We start from the raw sequence: 12,957 nt of genomic DNA, 5'->3' as shown, positions 1-12,957 counted from the left end.
TACACCAACACACAAAACACACACACATAAAACATACACACACACCAAACACACACACACCAAATACACACACACCAAACACACACACCAAACACACACACACCCTGCTCTGCATCACTTCCTCTGGGCCTTCCACTGAAAAACCTGCGGGTTCAGCAGCCCCAGCACAGCTCCTTTTCCCACATCCTCAGAAATGAAGCCCTACCCAGTGCGTGCAGCACATCCCAAAGCAGCAAGAGAGACACAAATGAGATGAGTTTTTCAAGTGCTGGTTGTTTGGAGCAGCTGAAGAGGGAGGAGGAAGAGGACAGATCACATGTATGTATGTAACTGTATTATCTCAGATTGTACAACTGCTCCCCAAAATTCAGCGACCATTTTACAGCCTATTTGCTGCCTCATCTGTTGCAACCCTGCAATGCACTTACATGGAAAGCCAAGCAAAAGCCCAAATTTGAAACTAAATATCAAAGGGCCAAGTAGGTGAAATAGACAGAAAATAAGAGGAAAAGTCAATTTGGAGAATTAAAAGCTAAAAGAGGGGAAAATGGACGTGGTACAACTACCCTAGGGACACACCTGTCACAGCTAAAATCACATCACTTCTGAGACTGGCAACACTCCAGGGCAGAGAGACCACTCCCCACTGCAATGCACCATCTGGAAATGTGAGGATACCTCAAAACAGCAGAGAGAAGTCCCCACTTTTTTATTTTGCACAAGAAACCTGACTGTACATGAGAGAATTCAAATGATGCCTGGGAACTGAGCAAGCTCACTTGGCAAACCATATGGGCATATGGAAATGAGCAATTTCTATCCACAGAAAAGCTTTTCCACAGCCAGGGATTCAAAGATCAGGTCAGGGAAAACTCAAATTGTGTGGCCTTTAAGAGCTTTTTCCTTTCAGTATCACATTTGTGACTCCTCACTTTTTCCACCCCCAGCTCCTGCACTGCCATCTGATCCCATTTACACACTCTCACTCGAGCTTGCAGAAAGGCCACAGAGCTCAGTTTACAAAAGCTCAGATTCACAGAGAAGTCATCACTGCAGACTGCTGGGCATAAGAAAGAATAATGAAAACCCATAAACTCTGGGCTTGGCCATCCAATGTTTATGGAAGTGCCATAAACCTCTGCAAAGGCAGAATAAAGCCTGTGCCCCAATGACTTTGGATTCAAAACTCCAGGAGAAGGGAAGAGGTGGGAGCAGAGAGCAGGGGAGGAAGGGCAAGCAGGGAGACACTGTGAGTCAGCACATATGGCAGCAGCCACAACAGTGAACACAGTGCAGCCTTGCTGATGCCAAGAGGTTTGGGCTTCTCAGCAAAGCCACATTTTGGGAAGCAATCAGCAGGGAGGCAATGAGGCAGCTCCCAGCAGGTGATGGGGAGCTGGTGTCCACGAGCCTGATGCAAACCCAGCACTCAGCTGGATGTAGCAGATGTACAATGGTAAAACTTCAAGGGTGAAAAACAGTCCATAAAGCTGGGTATGAGCAGGCCAAAACTATTTTTACACTGGCCAGAAGGAAGGAAGTTTAAAAACACAAGGAAAATATCCAGACAGGAATCCTGGCTCTGCTGAAGACACCAAAACACTGAGACACCACAGGTGCACCTGGACAGGTGAGAGGGATGGACTGTAAGGTGGGCACGCAAACACACAGAGCACCTTGTGAGAAGGCAAGGGAGGAAAACCTCACCAGAAGGAGGAGAAGCAGGGGAAGCATGGAGAGGGAAGGGTCTCAGGAGCTGGCCCAAGGTGGTGCAGGGAGGGTAGAATGGGGGATGGGGCTTTACCCATCTGGGATGGATTTGTGCAGGGGCCACATCATGGGAAGTATGGACTGTGCAAAGGCTGGGCTGTGTAGCTGTCAGAGGCAGGAGACAGGGTCAGGGAGGCCAAGAGGGGCTGGCAGAGAAGGTGTGCACTGCAGGCAGGAGAGGAGCCCCAGGGGCAATCAGGAAGGGAAGAAGGAATTGGCGAGGAGATGGAGCCTGCCAGGGAGTGATCAGGTGCTAAGACAGCTCAGAGCAAGGCTCTGCACAGCCCTCCACGGGCAGCAGGACAGCAACCTCCTGAACAGCAGCACACCATTGCCAAGGCTCTCCTGGGACAGGGCTCTGGCTCAGAGTCCACACACTCCCACCTCCATCCCAGCTCCGAATGCAGAGCCAGCAGCACCAGGCTGCTGTGCCCCACTGCTCCCCTGCACTGCACCTCCAGCAGCTCTCAGAGAAATGAAAATGTGGTGGGGAAGGGGAGGATGAGTGCACAGTCCTGGCACCCTGTAAGAAAACATCAGCAGTGGAAATGACTCACTCTTTCCATCCCAAGCTCGAATCAAAAGCCAGCCCCCTCTCCTGTGCTTCCCTCCACCCCGCCCAAGTTCTGTGCAAAAGCATTTCACCGACCCACACCCCTCCCGTCCTGCATCAACGGCCCTGGGTGGCACCAGAACCCAGGTTCTGGGTATTTTGAAAGGTGGAAGTCTCCTTTTTCAATGTAATGCTCATTTCCCAGTGAAAAAGGGAGTGCCAACAGTCACAGTGCTGTCCCTGAGAGTGACACGGCATTGGTGTGAGACACCAGCTTGGAGAAGGCTTGAAGAGATAAAAAGCTGATGTCACTGTAGACATGCATACATTTACCTGTCATCTCTAGGCCTGTCAAATAAAATGAATTCAGGCCTTGAAGTGTCTACAAGTTGGTTTAGAAATACAGGAAGCCAGAATTATCAGCATATGACTCTTCATTTTCCTTCCACTTACTGAGAAGTGGACTCCACAGTCTACAGCCTTTAGCAGATCCTATTCTGAAGCAGAGTTCTGCAGCCACGAGTGGCAGGAACATTGTTTTTTTTCCTGAAAGCTTGAGATTCTTGCATAATCACTTAAGCAAGCAGGCCCCAGAACACAGCTGCATAGCAAAGAAGCAGTGAGAGTTCACAGCCCAAGTGAGAGTGGCCCAGCCTAGAAGGCAGTGCTGCCACTCCAGCCCACCTGCACTTCACCTCCACACATCACCCCTGAAAACCATGCCTTGAGCAAGGGCAGAGCCAGCAGGAAGAGCACTGGCAAGTGGTAGCTGGGGGCATGACCCTTGTCTGGCATGAGCTCACACTTGAGGTGATCCAGCACTGTTCCTGCACAGGGCAGGGCATCAGGACAAGCACTTTGCTTTCAGTACCCTTGTCCCTGTGCCTGACCTTCCTCAGGATCACCAGGTGCTGCTGTGTGACAGTGACAGCTCAGTACCTTCTGCCATGGACTCTCCAGTGCCCAGCCCCTGAATCCCTGCCTGCACAGGTACACCCTGGCTCAAATCCAGCCCCTGAATCCCTGCCTGCACAGGTACATCCTTGCTCAAATCCAGCCCCTGAATCCCTGCCTGCACAGGTACACCCTTGCTCAAATCCAGCCCCTGAATCCCTGCCTGCACAGGTACACCCTGGCTCAAATCCAGCCCCTGCATCCCTGCCTGCACAGGTACACCCTGGCTCAAATCCAGCTCCTGCATCCCTGCCTGCACAGGTACACCCTGGCTCAAACACAGCCCTTCTCCGGAGGAGCAGAGGGAGGGACCAGGGTAGCTCTATGTCAGCCAAGCTGCACCTGCATCCAGCTGAGCATCTGCTGCAGAGCATGGGAGAGGTGCAAACACGTCACAGCTTTGATTTCTCTCCTTCAAAAACAACAGAGTTAATAGAAATTGGCAAAAGGGTACTGGTTTCTATGGGATAACTGAATTTCTGCCAGATATGACTTCTCAAAGCATTCTGTAACACAGGCATGCTAAAAAAGGAAAATAGTAATTACAACTACAATAATACATGTTATTTATTTAGGTCCTTAGCTGGAACATCCCAAAGTGCTTTTCAGATGTCACTTGTATTCCATCATTTATTTATGTAGTATCAGTTTTATATTTAGCATCCAAATCCAGAATAGCCAGCTCCAGAACATCTTAAAGCAATTAATGGCACATAAGCAGAACCCCTCCCTTTCCTGTCTGTCTCAAACTCTTGTTTTTCTCTCGGGCAGCCGCTCGCACGCAGGGCTGAGCCAAGAGCACAGCCACTGCCCAGGCAGCAGGGGAGCACTGCCACCCCTCTGGGGCAGGGACAAACCAGCACCAGGCAGGACACTTGTCCAGGCCCAGGGAGCAGCACGGGGGAAGAACAGGGCAGGAAGCCACAGGCAGTTTTGGGCTGCCTCAGCAGCACAGCAGCCAAACCCCAGCCGTGTCAGTGGTGGTTTCAGCAGCTCAGGAAGTTGTCTCAGCCCCATCTGTGCTCCATTTTCAGGCTGCAGGCAGTGATACAGGTGCAAAGGGGCTGTAAAGTTTGACTCTGTCCCCCCCAGCAAACACAGGGGAGGCTGTGGATGGGCTCTGCAAGGGATGGGCTCTTGGAGGCTTCACCCCACCCACAGACAAAATGCTGCTGTCAACAGAAGCACCTCAAAGCTTCCACAAATAAAAACATCCCTACCACTGCAACATCATGCAACAGGACAAGGGAGAGTTTAGGGCTCCCCAGGCAGAGAGGGAAAGAAAAACCTGTCTGAGTCCAGTGCAGCTCTCCTGGAATCTGAAAGTGCCACGGAAAGCAGTTCTGTGCTGGCAGCTGGGTTTGTGTGCCTCAACACCAGCTTTGTGGGCATTCAGCCCACCCTGCCCAGCACCATCATCTCCCTCCAAGAGATGGATACTCCCTTTCCCTCCCCTGACCACGACCTTTCTACCTGTCCCTGTCACAAAGGCAGCTCCTGCCAAGCCCCTCATGTCCCTGTGTGCCCCCACCCCTTTCTGGCTGGCACAAGAGCTCCCTGGAGTCCCTGCTCCAGCTCCCCCCATGTCCCCAAGGGCCACATACAGAGCCTGTGCTTGGCAGATTCCTGGCACACACGGAGCCAGCCCTGCTGCACACACAGACCCTGCAGCCCAGCCCACGCCCAGGCTCCTGGCCACTGCCAAAATACAGTTACATGTGTGGCTGTGATGGCTCTCCAGAGCAACCTACAGCTCTCTGACACCACCAGCTCCTACTACTGCACAGGGCAGATGTCATTTTCCTGGCTTCTCCCATGCAGTGTCCTTGCTCAGGGGACAGACAGGCCAGGCTGCAGTGGGAATGTCACCCAGCACGGAGCCAGGGGCAGCATGAGGCAGTGGGGAATGCTGGGGACCAGCACAGAGTCTCCTTCCAGATGCAACCACTCCCCAGGAACAGTCCTGTGACAGGAGATATTAATAGGAGAGAGAAGAAACTGCTTTTCAGCGAGAGAGAGGGGTGAGAAAGGGGTCAGGAACAAGCAGCCCTGACCCCATTAGAGAAGCAGCAGGAGGCAAGGAAAAGCTGTAAAGATAAGTCAGGGCTGTGTTGAAGGAAAGAGGAGCCAGCAAAGGAGAGCTTTGATTTGCACCTTTAAGGGAATGAAAGAGATGGAAGAGCTGGTGACAGAGAAACATATTCCAGCATTTTTAAGATGACAGCAATGGCCACAAAGGTATAAGAAACTACTTTTTTCTTCCTTGCACAAAGCAGGAGTGAGGAGGCCAATTAACCAGGGATGCTGAAGCACACATGTACCCCATGTCTGGCTGCCGCTCAGCTGCTGTGTGTGACTGTGACTTGCATTCTCAGGCCACAGAAATGTCAAAAGCTTTGTGCAGTTTTGCACCATTAGAGATAATAAATCAGCATGCAGAGGGCTAAGTGAAATCATGAAAGAGCCACCCAGCTGCATATAGAAAACAATGCTACACTACACACTGCAGCAGGTTGTCCTGGTTCAAATGCTCCTGGTGCCGGGGGAGATACCTGCAAATATCTCCAGATATCAGAACAGGCTGAAACAAAGCCCAGGAGCCATCCCCTCACTGGATTGTGAGAGCACAAATCCCAGCTGCAGTGCTGGCAGTGGCTGCAGGCAGCACCACCAACCATCTGTTCCAGGCATTGACTGCACTGACAGTGCTGGGCTGGGGCAGATGCTGTCAGTACAGGGACACCTGCATTTTCATGACATTGTCCTCAGCACAGAGCAAACCACTCTCAGCCTTGCCAGTGAGTGCTAAAGCCCCAACTAGCAAAAAGTGGTAAGAGATAAACTCATGTAAGGGCTATGTGCTTCGTTCTCTTCCCAGAGCTTGCCTATAACAGGCAGGAGGATGCAAACATTCAAATGATGCCTTGGGAAGGAAAAGATTTTGCACCTATCAAAAGCTTGTCATTGCCTCCAAAAACCTCCAGAACTGGACACACTGACTGCAGCTCATCCTGCAATAGCCATACCTCAGCACACAGGCACTCAGAGGAGCAAGGAACTGCTCCATCTCTTAAGGACTGGCTATCAGTAACACGTATGCCAGAGATTTGTCCCCACATAGCTCCAGAGTGTACTTGGAGCCTTGCTCCTCTCCATCAAACCGTGCCCTTCATCCACTCCACAGCTGGTGTGTGCCCAGGCAGGGGCAAACCCAGCCACTTCCCTGGCACGCTTGGCCAGCCCTGGGCTAAGTCCAGCCCCTCACGCACAGGAGCCCTGATTCAGGAAAGCATGTGATTCATTTTAAGAATGCTTTTAAATGTTTTCTTGAATAAGCCCCTGTGAACAGCATTCTCTCCAGAGTCACTTCCACGGGAGTCACCAGGGCCAGCTCCGGAGGCACCCGGGCACAGCAGGCAAATCCTGCCCTGCTTAAACCAACAGCAAAACTCCCGCCCACTCAGGCAGGGGCAGAATTTCCTCCCGTGCCTCATATATGTCTGTTTTTCTATGTAAATTGTGCAAACACAGCATGTTGACTGCCCCCGGGGGAACACGCATATATTCTGTCTCTCTTGAGTGCCAAGATCACTACAAACGCTGCATATAAACAGGATTCACATTGATCAAAGTGAATTTAGCTTATTAAAAGAGGATTCTATGCAGAAAGCTGATTTCCTCTGCCTGAGCATAATTCAAGACACTAATAATGTAGTTTAAGCTGAAAAAAAAAACCCACAGAAAGAACAAAATGCCTTTTTGCCTCCAGTCAAAACCTCCTTAGTATCACCATTAAGGAGCTTGATATCTCCTTTTTGCCTCTGACTGAAACGGAGCCACCCAGAGGAGCCCAGCCCAGCCAGGATCAAACAAAACCCATCTCCTCCTGGCACGCTGCCCACCCTCTCACGGGGAGCTTTCAGGGAGCACATCCCCCAGCACCAGACACTTGCCCTGAATACCTCTGGATGGCAAGGACCCACGCAGTTGCTTGTAAGCAGAAGATCTCCCACACTGCCACTGCTGGCAGATGTGTGGCCCAGACCTAGGAGTGCCACCAAGCTGTGCCCTGGGGGTACCAGAGATGCTCCCCTGGCCTGGCTGACCCAGCGTGGGCTAATCTTTTGCAGCTGCTCCTTCTCAGAGAAGACAGTCTTTCTAAAATCTTCATGGCAAAGCAGTAAATGCATCTTCAGTTAAACTGTATAGAAATGATCTAAAGAAAATCAGAGCAATTGTGCGAGACTTAAAATTGCCACCAGATGACTGGGTTTGGCAGCACTGTGGGAAAATGCATCATCTGTGTTTTGTCAAGTGCTTGCTGCTCTGATCTGGTGCCTCCCACACTTTTAATTTCCCTGTCACGACACAGAGAACGACACTTGTGGAGAGCTTGCACGGGGGTTGAGACACAGCCCCTCTCCCTGCAGGGCCCCAGTGCTGCTGAGCACATCCCAAAGGGACAGGGCAGGCACAGGGTGTCTCAGCTTTGCCCTCACATCCAACAAACAAGTGCAGCTGATTTGGATCCTTAGGCAGAAGGAAGAGCCCTTGCTGTCGTCCTGGCAGTGTCACAAGAGCAGTCACACGTGAGCTCTTACACTGCCCCACAGCACTCCATGGGGTGAAGGAGGGGTGAAGGAGAGGTGCACAGGCACTTCCATCAGAACAAGGACTGCCCACCTGAGCACTCAGGTGCATCCTGCTGGCAAGTGTCTGACCTCTGCAGCTGCCCAGGTCCCCCACAGCCAGTGCCCCCGAGCAGGGCGCTCCTGCCTTGCTGCTCAACTTTCCCACTATTACTCAGCAACATCAGAGGATGGGAGGAGGGAGATTGCACCGAAGGTCTGAGCCAAAATCACCCATCTCCTTCCACTGCCGAAGGTCCCTGGCTGCTCTCTTTGAGCTCTAGCCCAGATGCCTCTCCCAGGTATCATCAGCACTTTGGCTCTGAAGTTGCACTTCTAACACAGAATCTTACTGTTGGTGCCCCAAGGTTTAAGCTGCAGGTCATCTTTCAGTCAAGAACGGTTTAAGTTATCACACTTGGGCTTTGACTGCTCCTTTCTTTAACCTAATCTTAAAATTTCCCTTTATCTTTCAAGTGTGTCATTTATCCCACCTGCCAACAAACACTTCCACTAAATTTGTCTGTTTATTTAAACAGTGACATTATTTGTCAATTAGCCTGCCAAAACTTCATCCCTAGTTGTAATCAGTAGCACACATCAGGGACCATTCAAAGCTGAAATTGATACAATCTGCCCTGCAGCCTCTTGCAGAAAAGAGCACAGAGAGAAGCAGGGTTCCCACAGAGCGCGCTGCCCGCGGCACCCCGGCACTCCCAGCGCGGCTCTGCAGGGCTGTGCCTGCTTTCCAGGGATTCCTGCTCAACGGTGCCTCCCCGGCCCAGCCTGCCTGCGAACGAGGTGCAAGGCCAGAACGATGGCCGGGATGCTGGGAACAGCAGCAGAGTGAGAGGGAGCAGGAGCCCCAAGTGAAGGCACTTGATCCTTCCCCGTGCTTCACACAGGGCACAAAGTGCCCCGAGCTCCACAGCCTGTGCTGACTTCACTGCTGCAGCTTCCAGCTCTGCTTACCCCGACAGGAGCAGCTCTGACTGCAGCCTAGCAGCTGGTCCAAAGGGCAGTGTGTGGACACAGGCACTCCAGGACACCTTGGAAAGGGACGAACTCCCCTCACTGCCAACCACCACCATATCCAACGCTTCCCTTTCACAAGCACAAAGGAGCAAAGCCCTGCCAAAATCAACAATGTAAATACTCTCCTTGCACTAGACAGGCATAAATCAAAAACCAGGAACAGAAATAAGATGGCATGGGCTTCACTGCCCCTGCAAGACAGCAGCTTTGTAACCACACTGTACCAGACATCACACTCCTCAGGCTGGACACGGCGCTTCTGGCCAGAGAGACACCTCCTCAAATGCACAAATTGTGGCTCTGGACAAGCTGAGCACTTCCATGACATTAAAAGCTTTCCTCACTGAGATGCTTTCATTTATGAGCATTTCATTCACTGACTACAAACAGCTTCTTACTCCAGACAGTTCCTTGTCTCGAGGCGTGCCCTGAATGCCCAGAGTGCCGAGCTCAACCAACACACTGAAAGAGCCCCACGGTGCCCACTCCTCCTGGGGATGAAGGTGTGTGCTCTGCTGCCTGCAGCATTAGCTCTGCTCACCACCAGAGATACCTGTGCTTTCAGCTGCAATTGCCCCAAGGCAAGCAGACAGGCAAGGCACTTGACAAGATGACCGAGGCAGTATTAAACTATTCAAATACTTTTTATTGACTCAATATCATCTGCTCTGTCCAGGATGCAGGAAGAGGATGGGATCCTGTCAGGCAAAGGCTCCAGTGCGGGTCCAGTCTCCTTCAGAAAGTCCTGATATCCTGGGACACAGTGCATCACTTGCTGCCAGCCTGCTCTATCCAGTTATCAAACACCAACTCCTACTCCCCGTGTACCCACTGGCCCCCCTCTGCTTCCCAGAGGCACCCCTGAGCTCAGCACTGCCCCAGGGTGAGGGATCACAGTCCTGATTGCTGGGCCCTTCCATCTGTCCCACACTGTGTGGCAAGCAGAGGGCAGAAGGGATGGGGAGGTGCTGACACAGCTCTGCAGCTGCCCAGCACCATCAGCACCAAAACTGAGACTTGCTTTGAGAACAGGATCAGAAACTGTGACTTCTCAGTCTCACCCTCACTCCACCACTCCCCGCCATCATTTCTCAGGATCCTCTCTGTACCCTCCCAACAGCCAGCACGCCAGCCACACACATCCCTTCCTCACAAAAGTGACAAACTAGAAGATAGAGGGGAGCCAGCTTTTTGCTGGAGCAAGCCTCAGCCTTATTCACTGAGGAAGGTCAAAATGCCATCTGAGACAGTCCTATAAGCTCGTGCCACCTCCTTGCCCACTCCGTGCTCACTGCAGTGCTTTGTGGCTCTTCCCAGTGATGCAGAAGTGCTGGGATTTATCCATTGCTGCTGAACTGTCGAAAGCAGGAAGCTCTGCCAGGCCCTCGGGATCAGGAACACCTGCCCTCACCCTCCTCTGGTGCTTGGCTGCAAACACACGAGGCAGCACAGCAGCTCTGGGCATTTGCCTGCCAGAAAGAGAGAGAAGTTGGCAGGGACAGCGTGGGCAATGAAACCCTAGAGAGGATCAGAAAAAGAGTGGCTGCCTGACAGACTCTGACGCTCCTTTGGGTTCCTGTCAAGGTTTTATTTATCTTCATCTGCAGTCCCACCCATCCCTTCCCCTTCTGAGAGAAAGAACCTGACACAGGCGCCACACAACCATTTGCATGTAGGATACCAAAGCTCTTCTGGTCCTATATATACAATTTTATTTTTAATGAGAAGTTCCATCAGCTTGTAGAAAGCCTTTGTCCCTGTGTATTGTTGATGAAAGAGGGAAAGCAAATCACATGGAAGCCCATAAGAATCCCCAAACAACTGCACATAGAAGCAAAAACTAGCATGAGGAAATCAGGCTGGATTATCATCATGGCACTTTTTTTTTTTTTCAGACTTAGAAATCTGTAAATTTAAAAGAAAACTCAGTTTTTAAAAGAAATGTTTGAACCTCTCAATTTATTTAACAGCACATGCCATTCAATCTAATAGTAGAGAACTAATAGGGATTATTTGCTGAACTTGTACTGCACTTTCTGCATATCCCATTGCCTAACCTTTCTTCCATCAAAGTCAAGGTCAAAGTTGATTACACGCTAGAGTAATTCAATGAGCACCAGTGAAACACATCCAACAAAGCCCCGGGAAGCTGTGAGCTGACCCCGGCATCCTCCCAAGGCACAGCACTGCCGTTTGCACAGCTGTGAGCACAACAAAGACAACCTGCTGCAGCATCCCCCATGCCGGCATGAAGCGCATCTGACCGCGTGTGTGACTTTCACCCCAGACCCCTGAGCGCGATTCCCGGGATCTATCGAGCTCCCGGCTCAGCGCCTGTGCCTCCCGCCTTGCCAGGTCGTGCCCTCCAGTCCTGCCCTATCCATGTGCCGGTTTCACATTGTCTGCACCCTGTTACTCCGCTACCTGTTTGCTGGATGCCCCGCACTCCTGTTCCCGTTAATAATTCCTGCTGCCACCGCCCCACGCCAGGACAAGCGCCGCTTCCCCGCGATGCTCCCGGCTCGGAGCGCTCAGAGGAGCACGGTGGCGGCAGGTGTGGCGGCCGGCGGGATGGGACGGCACAACACACCGGGAGGGGATCCCAAAGAGAGATCCCCATCCCCTGCCTTGCCCAGCCGCGCCCTCCTCACCCCTTGCCCAGCGCTTCCCAAATCCTGCCCCGCCGCTCCCTGCGCATCCCCCGCTCTGCCAAGCCCCGACCCAGCTCTGTCCTTTCTCCAGGCCGCCTCTTCCTCTTCCTCTCCCCGCTCTCGGCGCATCCCCTGCCCGGCTCTGCCCCTGCCCAGCGCCGCCGGGCTCCTCCCGCTGCCGCCCATCGCCGAGCGGGACCGGGCGCGGCCGCTGCCGGGCGCTCACCAGCACGAAGGAGCTGCGCACCGCCTCCGAGACGCTCTGCCGCAGCTCGGCCGCCGTGCCCGGCTTGCTGAGCCGCTTCGTGAACTTCCTCACTTCCGACATGGCGACATGATCCGAGCCGAGCCAAGCCGAGCCGAGCCGAGCCGAGCCTCAGGCTCCCTCCGCGCTCCCTCGCTGCCGCCGGGCGGGCGCGGCCGGGCCGGGGCGGGCGGAGCCGCGGGGCGGGCCCGCTCGGGTCCCTGCTCGCCCCGCCCCGCCCGGCCCCGCTTTGTCCCCGCCGCAGGTGGCCCGGACCCCGCCCCGGCGCGGGGACAGCCGCGGTGCCTCGCCCGGAGCGTGCCCCGCCGGCTCCGCGGCGATGTTGGCGGGGCCGCTCCGGGGATGCAGCGGAGACTCGGCCGGCGAGGGCAGCGGGCTCCGGCTGAACGGGCTGGACCTTTAGAACAGCATCACTCGGCGGAATGGGGCACCTGGTGATCTCCCGGCTCTCCCAGGTGATCCTGCAAGGCTGAGCTGGATCCAGGACGAGAGCTTTCTACGGAGCATCTCTGTGCTGGTCGGGGTTGCGTGAAATGTACCAGGGCACCGGGCTGTGTTTTGGGTTTGTGCTGGAAACTGTGTTGATAATTAGGGATGTTTTCCTTATCGCTGAGCAGCGTTGACACAGAGGAAAGGCAAGAACTTTTCTGCTCCTCACCCCACCCCAAAATTGCACCAATGAGCTGGGAAGGGACACAGCCAGGACAGCTCACCCCGAGTGACCCAAGGGACACCCCACACCCCATGGCATCAGCTGACTGGTAAAATCGGGGCCAGAAGAAGGGAGTGGGAACATTCAGAGTCTTCCCAAGTCACCATCACTCATGAGAGAGCTCTGCTGTCCTGGGGGTGCCTGAACATCTGGCTGCCCTGGGAAGTTGTGAATGAATTCCTTGTTTTGCTTTGCCTGTGTGAGTGACTTTTGCTTTACTTACAGAACTGTATTTAGTTTCCTCACTTATACCCTTCTGATTCTGCCCCCACATCCCACTGGGAGGAAGGGATGGAACAGCTGTGTGCAGCTGAGCTGTGAGCTGGGGTTAAATGAGAAAATACCCAACCTATAGAATTTGCTATAGGAAAGTGCTTTGGTTACAGAGA

The 12,957-nt window shown here is 53.1% G+C and overlaps 1 protein-coding gene across 2 annotated transcripts in view; it reads right to left on the bottom strand.

The window, feature by feature from the left end:
• Positions 1 to 12,004, bottom strand: part of DOCK11 (dedicator of cytokinesis 11) — a 76,542-nt gene extending 64,538 nt beyond the window's left edge. For both annotated transcript variants that reach the window (XM_041485110.1, XM_041485111.1), the window contains exon 1: positions 11,818 to 12,004. In XM_041485110.1, coding sequence (XP_041341044.1) covers positions 11,818 to 11,919 — 102 coding nt within the window. In that variant the 5' untranslated portion in view covers positions 11,920 to 12,004. The remainder of the gene's footprint in view (positions 1 to 11,817) is intronic.
• Positions 12,005 to 12,957: the final 953 nt, after the last annotated feature.

Source organism: Pyrgilauda ruficollis, unplaced genomic scaffold (assembly GCF_017590135.1).
Source record: "Pyrgilauda ruficollis isolate IOZ18807 unplaced genomic scaffold, ASM1759013v1 scaffold7, whole genome shotgun sequence".
NCBI lineage: Eukaryota > Metazoa > Chordata > Aves > Passeriformes > Passeridae > Pyrgilauda > Pyrgilauda ruficollis.
This window is presented reverse-complemented; position numbering and strand designations above follow the sequence as displayed.